General features: G+C 53.5%; 2 protein-coding genes across 8 annotated transcripts in view; one reads left to right on the top strand and one right to left on the bottom strand.

Annotated features, from left to right (window-relative positions):
- Positions 1-17: 17 nt before the first annotated feature.
- Positions 18-13611, bottom strand: ANKS3 (ankyrin repeat and sterile alpha motif domain containing 3). 7 transcript variants are annotated; one of them, XM_072120136.1, is made up of 16 exons: positions 13478-13611; positions 7261-7433; positions 6988-7186; positions 6786-6907; positions 5679-5760; positions 5377-5512; positions 4977-5117; positions 4759-4896; positions 4602-4681; positions 4301-4462; positions 3675-3799; positions 3228-3542; positions 3065-3144; positions 2416-2502; positions 2247-2337; positions 18-372 (listed from the first exon to the last, which is right to left on the bottom strand). In XM_072120136.1, the coding sequence occupies exons 2-15, from the start codon at positions 7416-7418 to the stop codon at positions 2255-2257; spliced, it is 1908 nt and encodes a 635-aa protein (XP_071976237.1). In that variant the 5' UTR covers positions 7419-7433; positions 13478-13611; the 3' UTR covers positions 18-372; positions 2247-2254. The 7 variants fall into 7 exon arrangements, with proteins under 7 accessions (XP_071976237.1, XP_071976238.1, XP_071976239.1 ...); XM_072120137.1 differs by having other exon boundaries at positions 7261-7436; positions 13478-13583; XM_072120138.1 differs by having other exon boundaries at positions 13444-13577.
- A 50-nt stretch (positions 13612-13661) lies between these two features.
- LOC140074871 (dynein axonemal assembly factor 8-like) overlaps positions 13662-17342 on the top strand; it is a 48833-nt gene continuing 45152 nt past the window's right edge. Inside the window, exon 1 of the mRNA XM_072120128.1 lies at positions 13662-13680. The gene's annotated coding sequence lies outside the window, so the exon portion shown is untranslated. The remainder of the gene's footprint in view (positions 13681-17342) is intronic.

Here is a 17342-nt window from a genome sequence, read left to right as displayed (position 1 = left end):
GAGGTGCTGCCCACAGATCCTTTCATACTTTTATTACGATACAGCAATGTTCAGCTGTGCTCCGCAGTTACAGCCCGACTATAGGAGAATCACTGACCAGGGGTCAGACTACGATCACCTCCAGGACAGGCCGGCGGAGCCACAACAACAGCTTCTCCTACAAGGATACATCACAATTTCACCTTCCCCCTCGCACAAAGCAAGAAGGGATCAGTAGGACGTCACCAGAGATTGCAGTTTGCCTCTATCACTCTCAGCCCAGAGCGGGCACCGCGTGACCCTCTGTATGGCCAAGGGGGCGGCTATGGGACTGGAACATCATCGGGGTGGAAAGTTTCACCCACCGTCTGAGGTATGGGAATATGTGGTGTCCTGGAAGAGAAATATCAATGTCAGGATCCAACATCAAAGGGTAAAGCTCCATATAAAGCCGCATCCTGGACATGTATATTACTAAAGACATGGAGTCTACTGGTTTTATGCAAATAAAATCTCATCATTGTAGAATGGGAACTTATCTTTCTAATATTTTTGGACTTCAATTCCTTAAAGGGAACCGGTCACCAGCGAGACGCCTGTTAAACCCCTAAACATACCTTATAGGGTGTAGTAAATGCTGTCCAGGCAGGTCTTTATAACAATGGTGTGCCAACTGATTGCTGAAATATCAACTTATATCCCAAGACAGCTACTAGTCAGTGGGATGGCCTTTGGGGGTCGACTAGTCAAGTGTGTACTTGGACATGCGCAGAGCGTTTAGTATCTACACTGCAGACTTTCAAAAAAATAGAAGTCAGTGTTTCCTGCAGAAGTATTCGGATGACACTGCGATAATAGGGTGTATAAAGGAGGGAGATTTGTCTGAGTATTGGTCGACTATCGACTTGTTCTCGGAGTGGTGCGACACAAATGGCCTGGAATTGAATCTATCTAAGACCAAGGAAATGGTAATCAGTTTCCGAAAAGAACGGGATACTGATGGTGAGCCTACAAAGATTAGGGGTGTCGCAGTGGAACGCGTCACAAACTATAAGTATTTGGGCGTCTATCTGGATGATAAGTTATTGTGGCATATAAATTCAGAGAAATTGTATAAAAAGGCGTCTGGGAGACTGTACTTTTTAAGATCGCTTAGGTCTTTTGATGTGGACCGTAGGATGTTGTTGTCCTTTTACCAGTCTGTAATTGGAAGCGTTTTATTTTATGCTGTGGTATGTTGGGGAAACAATGCACGCACGACTGACTTAAACAAATTTAAGAAATTGGTTAGGAAGGTGAACTCAATTGTTGGCTCTAAGATGGAGGATTGGAAGTCAGTCTTGTGTGCACGTATGCTCTCCAAATTTAAGTCCATTGCATGGAACGCGAAAAACCCATTACATAACATACTGATGGGTCAGCGTAGTTCATTTAGTGAACGGTTTCTGCATATTAAATGTAGAACGAATCGTTTTAAAAACTCTTTTATACCTAGGGTAATTGCATTAGTTAACTTGGGCAAGTAATTAATATCCTTAACTATGGTGCTTTTCTCTTTTTTACTGTTTTTTAAAATTTTTTATTACTTATTCATATATGTGTGTTAGTATATGTATGTTAGTATCTTACTGGTTTGTATATGTATAATTGTGATCATGAATGGAGGTGTTGTTGTTGTGATTAAATCAATTTCCCCTATGGGGACAATAAAGCATTCTATTCTATCTCATCTCCTGCCCTGCGCGTATCCAGAGGGAGAAATGCGCACCTTGTCGTCGCGTAATTGATAGCACGTTTCTCCATCCGGATACGCGCAGGGCCGGAGAGGAGATACTCAATGCACTGCGCATGTCTGAGATTTCAGGGGAGATCACAGAGAACGGGGAGGCATCGGCTGAAAAGAGAAATGAAGGCGGTGTTTTGATGACACACCTGGCCGAAAGCTGGGTGCACGCTTGTCTAGTCGACCCTGAAGCCCGCCCCACTGACTTGGAATATAAGTTGATATTTCAGCAATCGGCCGGCACAAGGACCTGCGTGGACAACATTTACTACACCCTATAAGGTATGTTTAGGGGTTTGACAGGCGTCCCGCTGGTGACCGGTTACCTTTAAAATTTTCCTGAAGTAGAGAAAAGGACAATGCACACTCCTCCAGGACACTTTAAAGGGATCTTCAAAAACACTTATAAGACCAGTCTTTAGGATAGGAATTTAATATCTGAGTGGTGAATGCTTCTAAATGTGGAGTACAGAACGTCTCTTACCTGGGTGCTCAAGGATCAGGCCATTTATGTCTCCCCTTGTCGGGGGTCCTCATCTTCTCCAGGTTCTCCTGCAGGGCTCTCATTGCCTTCTCTGCAGAGACAAAAACCAGATTTACATCTAAGTTCTGATATGACAGTCTATGGGTCAGATACTTAGCATGAGACTTACCTAGCACCACTGCGCTTTCCTCCAGGGACATGGAGAGCTCCTGCATGTTATAAGACTTCAGTGGGGCGACATTACTTCCCTGAGGACCTAAGGAAAGCAGGGGATATGTCACTCACATTATCCATCCCCCCTCCTCAGGACCTGGTGCAGTACACTGTGCCCCGAATAAAAACATTAATGGTTTACATCGACGAGGGACGAGGAGGTTAGTACCCCAATATGCCGCAGAGGGGCAAGTTACTGAGAACCAGACCAATCGCCATTATCCTCTACAATTCAAGTCATACAGTTTGTTGGTTTAAGGGGATCTCTAACTACTACCAGTTTGTAGGATAGTGAATAAGCGTGATTGCTAGGAGTCTGATCACCCTTTCCAAATGCTCTACTAGGGGGTCTGGGACTAGGTCTCTAGGGGAATTAAAGGGATTATGTAAAACACGATGACCCATTCATTTCAATGGGTGTAATGATATCCATAAAGGGAAAATCTAATGTCCAGCCACTCTTGACTGTCAGGGTGGTTTAAAGGGGGTTTCCATCCAAAACAATATCATCGGATGTGTGTACGACTATACAGTGGATAAAACCAGACAAAGGCCGCTCTGTACATTGTTACTGCAATATCTGATGCCTTTAACAAGCCTCTTACCTGCAGGCCGACACACAGGGGTCCTTGCCCTCGCAGTGTTGGCTTTGCCCATCCGCAGCGACAGCTCCTCCTGGCAGCTCCTATGGTAAAAATTAACAATTAAGTCGTACAAACTAACTTCTCCCTATGGTAACATTGTAGTAATAGTGATAATAGTGAGTACCGGAGCTGGGCCAGTGCCCGCTGTACATCAGTAGCCAGTTTGCTGGTGGCTTCTATCTGGCAGCGTAAGGCCCTGGATTTAGTTTCCTGCTCCATCAGGCAGCCCTCCGCTACAGCTCGGAGCTCCCTCTCCTGGTCCACCTGCCCCTTTAAGGTCTCCGTCTCCTCGCACTTCTTATGAAGCTGTATGGCCAGCTCCTGCATCTCCGCCTCCAGCCGGTCAGCATAGGCTTGTTCCAGGGCATCTCCTGGGGGACGGGCAGAACTGTGCCAGCGGGCAATGGCTGACGTCATCTTCCTCTTTGGTCCAAATAAACTACGAGATAAAAAACATCCATCGCATCAGCTGCTGCAGAAACTCTTTGTGAAGATGCAGAGTAGGAGTTTAGAAATTCCTCCTTTGCAAAAATCCTTGGACAAAAGCGACCACCCCCTTCCCTTTGCTTACGTGATGCCCACTTCCCGCAGGTCGGTCTCAGTAAGGGTAAGGAAAATTCGGAGATTCACGTCCTGCTCCTGGAAGATGGACAAGTACTTGGAGCAGCCGATTTGTTCTAGAAGTTCTGCCAGGTCCTGACAAGGCCAAAACATGATTATAACATAAGAGTCATGCACACAGTAGTATTGGTGACAAAACAAATAGCCAGCCTTCTTCTTAAAGGGGTTTTCCATATGAACAATCACTAATTATTAGTAGGGGTGACTTAACAATAAGAAGCGATCAGCTGTAAGAAGATCTGGCATTTAGGGTGCGGTCACACGTACCACTAGCTCTGCGTTTACAAACGCAACTCTACGTACGAGTTGGGCCTCAGCCCATTTGCAAGACAATGACACCAGGTTCTGGTTACTGATCTGGTTACATATGCGATCGGGCTGAGGGCCGCCCCCGTATGCTACGTTAGTAAATGCAGCGGTACGTGTGACTGCACCCTCAGAGTTGAAATTTCCTGTGGTGCCCCTACAGGAGACATGGGGTATTACACACACAATACTAATAGTTCAGAGTCAACTGAGAGCGAAGTTCTCTGTAAGTGCCATATCCTCCTCATATCCTTGGCCTATATATTGTACCTTGGGCCCTGTATATGGTGGGATATTTGGTTCTGCCAGTGAGGTGGACGCCCTGCAGTGTGAAGGCCCTGGGGCAGTATGGGCGTCTCCATTGCGCTGTCTCCCTTTGCCGAATGACTTGGTGTGTTTTCTGGCAGCAGTTTCTGATGCTGGATCCGAGTCCTAAAGAAGGAGATAAAAGGAAAGTTAATAATTTGTCAATGGAAAAAAAAAATGGCTGAGCTGTAATACCATATACGGCCTCTGACCTAAGGTGGCGCCGTGGCATAATCAGTGAGCTTACCCTGTGCGAGTTGCGTACCTCATTGCTTTCCAGGGAGGCCTCGCTGCTCACCCCAGTGTTGATACATATCCCCTCGCTGCTACCGGTGTAACCCTCCTCTGAAATATAGAAGATATCCCACTGCAAATCATATCGCTAAATACCGGCCATATTCATAATCTTATGCATTTCCAACCTTTGCTGCTTCCGTTACTCTCTACATCGCGCTCATTGATGGGGGAGGTGACATCACGGTACCTTAGATCTTCGGACCCCCCAGTTTCATAATCCACATCATTGAATGTAACATAACCCTGAGGAGGAACCGGACCACCTAAAGAGGAGACAGAGAGTAAATTTCAGTACTTATATATATGGGGGAGGGATCCTGGATCATTGATGGTCTACACTCACCCTGGCTGGGACCACCAGCAGTTATCTTGGCCAGGGCTTGGGGGCCATCATGTATACTGGGACCTTTAGCCTTCCGTGGGTGCCTTGGCCGTTGGGGGGTAGAGGAGGATTCATCTGATGAGCTGAGGTCTTCATGACGTGCTAAAATAAAACACCCAAACACAATGGGGCAGATTTATCAAGCTGTCTGAAAGTCAGAATATTTCTAGTTGCCCATGGCAACCAATCACAGCTCCCCCTTTAAATATTCATGAGCACTGGTAAAATGAAAGCTGAGCTGTAATTGGTTGCCATTGGCAACAAGAAATATTCTGACTTTCAGACAGCTTAATAAATCTTCCCCAATGTGTTATAATAGATGACTCTATGAGAGTCTATATGAGGATGGGATGGGTCCTACCTGATCCTCTACTGTGAGTCCGAGATCCCTTGGACCGATGGGAGTCCAGCAGTGAGACTATCCGGGAATGGCCGTAGCGGGCGGCTAACATGCGGGCAGTGTCTCCATTGTGGTCAGTCTCAGTGACTCTCACCCCCTATAACATTACAGGAGGAAATGGTTGTTTTGTGTTTCTCTGTCCTGAGTGGTGTAACATGTGACCTCCCAATTCTCCCCAGCAGAGGACATCCTCAAGGGGCACTAGGGGGGGGGGGGGGGGGGAGATGATGGGTTAGGAGGTAATGATGGTTCTGGAGACTCACATGGTTCAGTAAATGTTGGACAATGATCTCATGTCCTGAAGCTGCAGCCTCCATCAGAGGAGTGAATCCATATACCGGTTCCCTAAAAGGAATGAAGAAAGTTTTCGGTAAGTGCTCACTTCCATGACGTTTATACCTTCTATATCAGGCTGCACAACCTGCACCCCAGGCAGCAAAGGTACCACTGAGCACTTACATAAGTATATGAGTCATAGGTACCTTCAATGGTACAGAATAGTGAGTGCAGCTCTGGAGTATATTACATGATATAACTCAGGATCAGTACAGAATAAGTAATGTCATGTATGTACACCATGACTGCACCAGCAGCAGAATAGTGAGTGCAGCTTTGGGGTATAATACAGGATGTAACTCAGGATCAGTACAGGATAAGTAATGTCATGTATGTACACAGTGACTGCACCAGCAGCAGAATAGTGAGTGCAGCTCTGGAGTATATTACATGATATAACTCAGGATCAGTACAGGATAAGTAATGTCATGTATGTACACAGTGACTGCACCAGCAGCAGAATAGTGAGTGCAGCTCTGGAGTATATTACATGATATAACTCAGGATCAGTACAGGATAAGTAATGTCATGTATGTACACAGTGACTGCACCAGCAGCAGAATAGTGAGTGCAGCTCTGGGGTATAATACAGGATGTAACTCAGGGTCAGTACAGGATAAGTAATGTCATGTATGTACACAGTGACTGCACCAGCAGCAGAATAGTGAGTGCAGCTCTGGGGTATAATACAGGATGTAACTCAGGGTCAGTACAGGATAAGTAATGTCATGTATGTACACAGTGACTGCACCAGCAGAATAGTGAGTGCAGCTCTGGGGTATAATACAGGATGTAACTCAGGATCAGTACAGGATAAGTAATGTCATGTATGTACACAATGACTGCACCAGCAACAGAATAGTGAGTGCAGCTCTGGAGTATAATACAGGATGTAACTCAGGATCAGTACAGGATAAGTAATGTCATGTATGTACACAGTGACTGCACCAGCAGCAGTATAGTGAGTGCAGCTCTGGAGTACAACACAGGAGAAGTAATATCCTACACTATCCAGTACAATCTTTCTCTCTTACTTTGCATCTGCATTGGCTCTATTTTCCAATAGGAATCGCAGCATCCGCTGGTGCCCGGCGCTGGTGCTGTGGAATAGGGCGGTCCAGCCACGGACATCTCTCGCCTCAATCTCAGCGCCTTGCTGTAAGACAACATTACTGTGTGACGACCATAACAGATGCATGTAAAGCCGTTAAGACGATCAGCTCCCAGATTTCCTACCTGGATCAGGAAGTAAGCAACACTTTCATTCCCACAGCTCGCTGCCAGCATGAGGGGCGTCTGCCCACCGGGGGTTCTACAATTCACATCCACCCCCGCCTCCAGGAGCAGGCTGACCACAGCATCATGGCCAATGTATGAGGCGTACATGAGAGGGGTCCATCCACCCAGGTTCTGCTGGTTCAGATCCACATCTCTCCTGTGCAGAGGCAGAAGTACTAACATCAGGTACCAGGAGCAGCACCACCAGGAATCCATGAACCTGTATCTTACCTGCGCACACAGCTCTGCACTACCTCATACTGACCAATAGAGGCCGCTGTGTGAATGTCCAAGGACAACTCCTGCCCATCCAGGGGCTCCCCATACCACATGGACAGACTGCGGCTCAGCATCTCCGACTCACTGGCCTCATCACTGAGCTCTGCCATGTCCCCTACAGCGTCCTGCTAATATAAGGAGAGAGGGGTTATACACAGGACACAGACCTCTCCCGTCCTCCTCCTAATACACAGGACACAGACCTCTCCCGTCCTCCTCCTAATACACAGGACACAGACCTCTCCCGTCCTCCTCCTAATACACAGGACACAGACCTCTCCCGTCCTCCTCCTAATACACAGGACACAGACCTCTCCTCCTCCTCCTAATACACAGGACACAGACCTCTCCCGTCCTCCTCCTAATACACAGGACACAGACCTCTCCCGTCCTCCTCCTAATACACAGGACACAGACCTCTCCCGTCCTCCTCCTAATACACAGGACACAGACCTCTCCCGTCCTCCTCCTAATACACAGGACACAGACCTCTCCCGTCCTCCTCCTAATACACAGGACACAGACCTCTCCCGTCCTCCTCCTAATACACAGGACACAGACCTCTCCCGTCCTCCTCCTAATACACAGGACACAGACCTCTCCCGTCCTCCTCCTAATACACAGGACACAGACCTCTCCCGTCCTCCTCCTAATACACAGGACACAGACCTCTCCCGTCCTCCTCCTAATACACAGGACACAGACCTCTCCCGTCCTCCTCCTAATACACAGGACACAGACCTCTCCCGTCCTCCTCCTAATACACAGGACACAGACCTCTCCCGTCCTCCTCCTAATACACAGGACACAGACCTCTCCCGTCCTCCTCCTAATACACAGGACACAGACCTCTCCCGTCCTCCTCCTAATACACAGGACACAGACCTCTCCCGTCCTCCTCCTAATACACAGGACACAGACCTCTCCCGTCCTCCTCCTAATACACAGGACACAGACCTCTCCCGTCCTCCTCCTAATACACAGGACACAGACCTCTCCCGTCCTCCTCCTAATACACAGGACACAGACCTCTCCCGTCCTCCTCCTAATACACAGGACACAGACCTCTCCCGTCCTCCTCCTAATACACAGGACACAGACCTCTCCCGTCCTCCTCCTAATACACAGGACACAGACCTCTCCCGTCCTCCTCCTAATACACAGGACACAGACCTCTCCCGTCCTCCTCCTAATACACAGGACACAGACCTCTCCCGTCCTCCTCCTAATACACAGGACACAGACCTCTCCCGTCCTCCTCCTAATACACAGGACACAGACCTCTCCCGTCCTCCTCCTAATACACAGGACACAGACCTCTCCCGTCCTCCTCCTAATACACAGGACACAGACCTCTCCCGTCCTCCTCCTAATACACAGGACACAGACCTCTCCCGTCCTCCTCCTAATACACAGGACACAGACCTCTCCCGTCCTCCTCCTAATACACAGGACACAGACCTCTCCCGTCCTCCTCCTAATACACAGGACACAGACCTCTCCCGTCCTCCTCCTAATACACAGGACACAGACCTCTCCCGTCCTCCTCCTAATACACAGGACACAGACCTCTCCCGTCCTCCTCCTAATACACAGGACACAGACCTCTCCCGTCCTCCTCCTAATACACAGGACACAGACCTCTCCCGTCCTCCTCCTAATACACAGGACACAGACCTCTCCCGTCCTCCTCCTAATACACGGGACACAGACCTCTCCTCCTCCTCCTAATACACAGGACACAGACCTCTCCTCCTCCTCCTCCTAATACACAGGACACAGACCTCTCCTCCTCCTCCTCCTCCTAATACACAGGACACAGACCTCTCCTCCTCCTCCTCCTAATACACAGGACACAGACCTCTCCTCCTCCTCCTAATACACAGGACACAGACCTCTCCTCCTCCTCCTCCTCCTAATACACAGGACACAGACCTCTCCTCCTCCTAATACACAGGACACAGACCTCTCCTCCTCCTCCTCCTAATACACAGGACACAAGCCTCTCCCCTCCTCCTAATACACAGGACACAGACCTCTCCTCTCCTCCTAATACACAGGACACAGACCTCTCCTCTCCTCCTAATACACAGGACACAGACCTCTCCTCCTAATACACAGGACACAGACCTCTCCTCCTAATACACAGGACACAGACCTCTCCTCTCCTCCTAATACACAGGACACAGACCTCTCCTCCTCCTCCTAATACACAGGACACAAGCCTCTCCCCTCCTCCTAATACACAGGACACAGACCTCTCCTCTCCTCCTAATACACAGGACACAGACCTCTCCTCCTAATACACAGGACACAGACCTCTCCTCTCCTCCTAATACACAGGACACAGACCACTCCCCTCCTCCTCCTAATACACAGGACACAGACCTCTCCTCCTCCTCCTAATACACAAGACACAGACCTCTCCCGTCCTCCTCCTAATACACAGGACACAGACCTCTCCTCCTCCTCCTCCTCCTCCTAATACACAGGACACAGACCTCTCCTCCTCCTAATACACAGGACACAGACCTCTCCTCCTCCTAATACACAGGACACAGACCTCTCCTCCTCCTAATACACAGGACACAGACCTCTCCTCCTCCTAATACACAGGACACAGACCTCTCCTCCTCCTCCTCCTAATACACAGGACACAGACCTCTCCTCCTCCTCCTAATACACAGGACACAGACCTCTCCTCCTCCTCCTAATACACAGGACACAGACCTCTCCTCCTCCTCCTAATACACAGGACACAGACCTCTCCTCCTCCTCCTCCTAATACACAGGACACAGACCTCTCCTCCTCCTCCTAATACACAGGACACAGACCTCTCCTCCTCCTCCTCCTCCTAATACACAGGACACAGACCTCTCCTCCTCCTAATACACAGGACACAGGCCTCTCCTCCTCCTAATACACAGGACACAGACCTCTCCTCCTCCTCCTAATACACAGGACACAGACCTCTCCTCTCCTCCTAATACACAGGACACAGACCTCTCCTCTCCTCCTAATACACAGGACACAGACCTCTCCCCCTCCTTATACACAGGACACAGACCTCTCCCCCTCCTTATACACAGGACACAGACCTCTCCTCCTAATACACAGGACACAGACCTCTCCTCCTCCTCCTAATACACAGGACACAGACCTCTCCTCCTCCTCCTAATACACAGGACACAGACCTCTCCTCCTCCTCCTAATACACAGGACACAGACCTCTCCTCCTCCTCCTAATACACAGGACACAGACCTCTCCTCCTCCTCCTAATACACAGGACACAGACCTCTCCTCCTCCTCCTAATACACAGGACACAGACCTCTCCCCCTCCTTATACACAGGACACAGACCTCTCCCCCTCCTTATACACAGGACACAGACCTCTCCTCCTAATACACAGGACACAGACCTCTCCTCCTCCTCCTAATACACAGGACACAGACCTCTCCTCCTCCTCCTAATACACAGGACACAGACCTCTCCTCCTCCTCCTAATACACAGGACACAGACCTCTCCTCCTCCTCCTAATACACAGGACACAGACCTCTCCTCCTCCTAATACACAGGATACAGACCTCTCCCCTCCTCCTAATACACAGGACACAGACCTCTCCTCCTCCTCCTTATACACAGGACACAGACCTCTCCTCCTCCTTATACACAGGACACAGACCTCTCCTCCTCCTCCTTATACACAGGACACAGACCTCTCCTCCTCCTCCTTATACACAGGACACAGACCTCTCCTCCTCCTTATACACAGGACACAGACCTCTCCTCCTCCTCCTTATACACAGGACACAGACCTCTCCTCCTTATACACAGGACACAGACCTCTCCTCCTTATACACAGGACACAGACCTCTCCTCCTCCTCCTTATACACAGGACACAGACCTCTCCTCCTCCTCCTCCTTATACACAGGACACAGACCTCTCCTCCTCCTCCTCCTCCTCCTTATAAACAGGACACAGACCTCTCCTCCTCCTCCTCCTAATACACAGGACACAGACCTCTCCTCCTCCTCCTCCTCCTAATACACAGGACACAGACCTCTCCTCCTCCTCCTCCTAATACACAGGACACAGACCTCTCCTCCTCCTCCTAATACACAGGACACAGACCTCTCCTCCTCCTCCTCCTCCTAATACACAGGACACAGACCTCTCCTCCTCCTAATACACAGGACACAGACCTCTCCTCCTCCTCCTCCTAATACACAGGACACAAGCCTCTCCCCTCCTCCTAATACACAGGACACAGACCTCTCCTCTCCTCCTAATACACAGGACACAGACCTCTCCTCTCCTCCTAATACACAGGACACAGACCTCTCCTCCTAATACACAGGACACAGACCTCTCCTCCTAATACACAGGACACAGACCTCTCCTCTCCTCCTAATACACAGGACACAGACCTCTCCTCCTCCTCCTAATACACAGGACACAAGCCTCTCCCCTCCTCCTAATACACAGGACACAGACCTCTCCTCTCCTCCTAATACACAGGACACAGACCTCTCCTCCTAATACACAGGACACAGACCTCTCCTCTCCTCCTAATACACAGGACACAGACCACTCCCCTCCTCCTCCTAATACACAGGACACAGACCTCTCCTCCTCCTCCTAATACACAAGACACAGACCTCTCCCGTCCTCCTCCTAATACACAGGACACAGACCTCTCCTCCTCCTCCTCCTCCTCCTAATACACAGGACACAGACCTCTCCTCCTCCTAATACACAGGACACAGACCTCTCCTCCTCCTAATACACAGGACACAGACCTCTCCTCCTCCTAATACACAGGACACAGACCTCTCCTCCTCCTAATACACAGGACACAGACCTCTCCTCCTCCTCCTCCTAATACACAGGACACAGACCTCTCCTCCTCCTCCTAATACACAGGACACAGACCTCTCCTCCTCCTCCTAATACACAGGACACAGACCTCTCCTCCTCCTCCTAATACACAGGACACAGACCTCTCCTCCTCCTCCTCCTAATACACAGGACACAGACCTCTCCTCCTCCTCCTAATACACAGGACACAGACCTCTCCTCCTCCTCCTCCTCCTAATACACAGGACACAGACCTCTCCTCCTCCTAATACACAGGACACAGGCCTCTCCTCCTCCTAATACACAGGACACAGACCTCTCCTCCTCCTCCTAATACACAGGACACAGACCTCTCCTCTCCTCCTAATACACAGGACACAGACCTCTCCTCTCCTCCTAATACACAGGACACAGACCTCTCCCCCTCCTTATACACAGGACACAGACCTCTCCCCCTCCTTATACACAGGACACAGACCTCTCCTCCTAATACACAGGACACAGACCTCTCCTCCTCCTCCTAATACACAGGACACAGACCTCTCCTCCTCCTCCTAATACACAGGACACAGACCTCTCCTCCTCCTCCTAATACACAGGACACAGACCTCTCCTCCTCCTCCTAATACACAGGACACAGACCTCTCCCCCTCCTTATACACAGGACACAGACCTCTCCCCCTCCTTATACACAGGACACAGACCTCTCCTCCTAATACACAGGACACAGACCTCTCCTCCTCCTCCTAATACACAGGACACAGACCTCTCCTCCTCCTCCTAATACACAGGACACAGACCTCTCCTCCTCCTCCTAATACACAGGACACAGACCTCTCCTCCTCCTCCTAATACACAGGACACAGACCTCTCCTCCTCCTAATACACAGGATACAGACCTCTCCCCTCCTCCTAATACACAGGACACAGACCTCTCCTCCTCCTCCTTATACACAGGACACAGACCTCTCCTCCTCCTTATACACAGGACACAGACCTCTCCTCCTCCTCCTTATACACAGGACACAGACCTCTCCTCCTCCTCCTTATACACAGGACACAGACCTCTCCTCCTCCTTATACACAGGACACAGACCTCTCCTCCTCCTCCTTATACACAGGACACAGACCTCTCCTCCTTATACACAGGACACAGACCTCTCCTCCTCCTCCTTATACACAGGACACAGACCTCTCCTCCTCCTCCTCCTTATACACAGGACACAGACCTCTCCTCCTCCTCCTCCTCCTCCTTATAAACAGGACACAGACCTCTCCTCCTCCTCCTTATACACAGGACACAGACCTCTCCTCTTGTATGTAGATGAGTTGGTGACTTTCTCCACTTTCTGTACACAGAACTTTTACCTCCGGTATTTTACTACAGGGCTAAAGGACCTTTGATGACGTCATGACCACGTGACAGGAATGTGGGAGGAGCGAGATGCAGTTAATGAGAATTTTGATTTTATGTAGCTAGATGGATGTAAAAGGACGCAGAGGGAAGCAGTAAGGAGAGGAGAGACGGGGTGCAGGGAGCACAGGACAGGGGACACACAGAGGTGCGGGGAGCACAGGACAGGGGACACACAGAGGTGCGGGGAGCACAGGACAGGGGACACACAGAGGTGCGGGGAGCACAGGACAGGGAACACACAGAGGTGCGGGGAGCACAGGACAGAGAACACAGGGGTGCAGGGAGCAAAGGACAGGGGACACACGGGGGGTGCAGGGAGCACAGGACAGGGGACACACAGAGGTGCGGGGAGCACAGGACAGAGAACACAGGGGTGCAGGGAGCAAAGGACAGGGGACACACGGGGGGTGCAGGGAGCACAGGACAGGGGACACACAGAGGTGCGGGGAGCACAGGACAGGGGACACACGGGGGTGCAGGGAGCACAGGACAGGGGTGCAGGGAGCACAGGACAGAGAACACGGGGGTGCAGGGAGCACAGGACAGGGGACACACGGGGGTGCAGGGAGCACAGGACAGGGGTGCAGGGAGCACAGGACAGAGAACACGGGGGTGCAGGGAGCACAGGACAGGGGACACGGGGGTGCAGGGAGCACAGGACAGAGAACACGGGGGTGCAGGGAGCACAGGACAGGGGACACGGGGGGTGCAGGGAGCGCAGGACAGGGGACACGGGGGTGCAGGGAGCGCAGGACACGGGACACGGGGGTGCAGGGAGCGCAGGACACGGGGGTGCAGGGAGCGCAGGACAGAGAACACGGGGGTGCAGGGAGCACAGGACAGGGGACACACAGAGGTGCGGGGAGCACAGGACAGGGGACACACAGAGGTGCGGGGAGCACAGGACAGGGGACACACAGAGGTGCGGGGAGCACAGGACAGGGGACACACAGAGGTGCGGGGAGCACAGGACAGGGAACACACAGAGGTGCGGGGAGCACAGGACAGAGAACACAGGGGTGCAGGGAGCAAAGGACAGGGGACACACGGGGGGTGCAGGGAGCACAGGACAGGGGACACACAGAGGTGCGGGGAGCACAGGACAGAGAACACAGGGGTGCAGGGAGCAAAGGACAGGGGACACACGGGGGGTGCAGGGAGCACAGGACAGGGGACACACAGAGGTGCGGGGAGCACAGGACAGGGGACACACGGGGGTGCAGGGAGCACAGGACAGGGGTGCAGGGAGCACAGGACAGAGAACACGGGGGTGCAGGGAGCACAGGACAGGGGACACACGGGGGTGCAGGGAGCACAGGACAGGGGTGCAGGGAGCACAGGACAGAGAACACGGGGGTGCAGGGAGCACAGGACAGGGGACACGGGGGTGCAGGGAGCACAGGACAGAGAACACGGGGGTGCAGGGAGCACAGGACAGGGGACACGGGGGGTGCAGGGAGCGCAGGACAGGGGACACGGGGGTGCAGGGAGCGCAGGACACGGGACACGGGGGTGCAGGGAGCGCAGGACACGGGGGTGCAGGGAGCGCAGGACAGAGAACACGGGGGTGCAGGGAGCACAGGACAGGGGACACACAGAGGTGCGGGGAGCACAGGACAGGGGACACACAGAGGTGCGGGGAGCACAGGACAGGGGACACACAGAGGTGCGGGGAGCACAGGACAGGGGACACACAGAGGTGCGGGGAGCACAGGACAGGGAACACACAGAGGTGCGGGGAGCACAGGACAGAGAACACAGGGGTGCAGGGAGCACAGGACAGGGGACACACGGGGGGTGCAGGGAGCACAGGACAGGGGACACACAGAGGTGCGGGGAGCACAGGACAGGGGACACACGGGGGTGCAGGGAGCACAGGACAGGGGTGCAGGGAGCACAGGACAGAGAACACGGGGGTGCAGGGAGCACAGGACAGGGGACACACGGGGGTGCAGGGAGCACAGGACAGGGGTGCAGGGAGCACAGGACAGAGAACACGGGGGTGCAGGGAGCACAGGACAGGGGACACGGGGGTGCAGGGAGCACAGGACAGAGAACACGGGGGTGCAGGGAGCACAGGACAGGGGACACGGGGGGTGCAGGGAGCGCAGGACAGGGGACACGGGGGTGCAGGGAGCGCGGGACACGGGGGTGCAGGGAGCGCAGGACACGGGGGTGCAGGGAGCGCAGGACAGAGAACACGGGGGTGCAGGGAGCACAGGACAGGGGACACACAGAGGTGCGGGGAGCACAGGACAGGGGACACACAGAGGTGCGGGGAGCACAGGACAGGGGACACACAGAGGTGCGGGGAGCACAGGACAGGGGACACACAGAGGTGCGGGGAGCACAGGACAGGGAACACACAGAGGTGCGGGGAGCACAGGACAGAGAACACAGGGGTGCAGGGAGCACAGGACAGGGGACACACGGGGGGTGCAGGGAGCACAGGACAGGGGACACACAGAGGTGCGGGGAGCACAGGACAGGGGACACACGGGGGTGCAGGGAGCACAGGACAGGGGTGCAGGGAGCACAGGACAGAGAACACGGGGGTGCAGGGAGCACAGGACAGGGGACACACGGGGGTGCAGGGAGCACAGGACAGGGGTGCAGGGAGCACAGGACAGAGAACACGGGGGTGCAGGGAGCACAGGACAGGGGACACGGGGGTGCAGGGAGCACAGGACAGAGAACACGGGGGTGCAGGGAGCACAGGACAGGGGACACGGGGGGTGCAGGGAGCGCAGGACAGGGGACACGGGGGTGCAGGGAGCGCAGGACACGGGACACGGGGGTGCAGGGAGCGCAGGACACGGGGGTGCAGGGAGCGCAGGACAGAGAACACGGGGGTGCAGGGAGCACAGGACAGGGGACACGGGGGGTGCAGGGAGCACAGGACAGGGGACACGGGGGTGCAGGGAGCGCAGGACACGGGGGTGCAGGGAGCGCAGGACAGGGGACACGGGGGGTGCAGGGAGCACAGGACAGGAGACACGGGGGGTGCAGGGAGCACAGGGCAGGGGACACGGGGGTGCAGGGAGCACAGGGCAGGGGACACGGGGGTGCAGGGAGCACATGGCAGGGGACACGGGGGTGCAGGGAGCACTGGACAGAGAACACGGGGGTGCAGGGAGCACAGGACAGGGGACACGGGGGGTGCAGGGAGCACTGGACAGAGAACACGGGGGTGCAGGGAGCAGAGGACAGAGAACACGGGGGTGCAGGACAGAGAACACGGGGGTGCAGGGAGCACAGGACAGGGGACACGGGGGGTGCAGGGAGCACAGGACAGGGGACACGGGGGGTGCAGGGAGCACAGGACAGGGGACACGGGGGTGGTGGTGCAGGGAGCACTGGACAGGGGACACGGGGGGGGGGTGCAGGGAACATGGGACAGAGAACACGGGAGTGCAGGACAGAGAACAAGGGGGTGCAGGTAGCACAGGACAGGGGACACGGGGGTGCAGGGAGCACAGGACAGGGGACACGGGGGTGCAGGGAGCACAGGACAGGGGACACGGGAGTGCAGGGAGCACAGGACAGAGAACACGGGGGTGCAGGGAGCACTGAACAGAGAACACGGGGGTGCAGGGAGCACAGGACAGAGAACACGAGGGTGCAGGACAGAGAACACGAGGGTGCAGGACAGAGAACACGGGGGTGCAGGACACAGAACACGGGGGTGCAGGACACAGAACACGGGGGTGCAGGACAGAGAACACGGGGGTGGAGGGAGCACAGGACAGGGGAC

The sequence above is a fragment of the Engystomops pustulosus genome, chromosome 8 (genome assembly GCF_040894005.1).
Source record: "Engystomops pustulosus chromosome 8, aEngPut4.maternal, whole genome shotgun sequence".
NCBI classification, from domain to species: Eukaryota; Metazoa; Chordata; class Amphibia; order Anura; family Leptodactylidae; genus Engystomops; species Engystomops pustulosus.
Note: the sequence above shows the minus strand (reverse complement) of the source record. Positions and strands in the feature narration are given on the sequence as shown.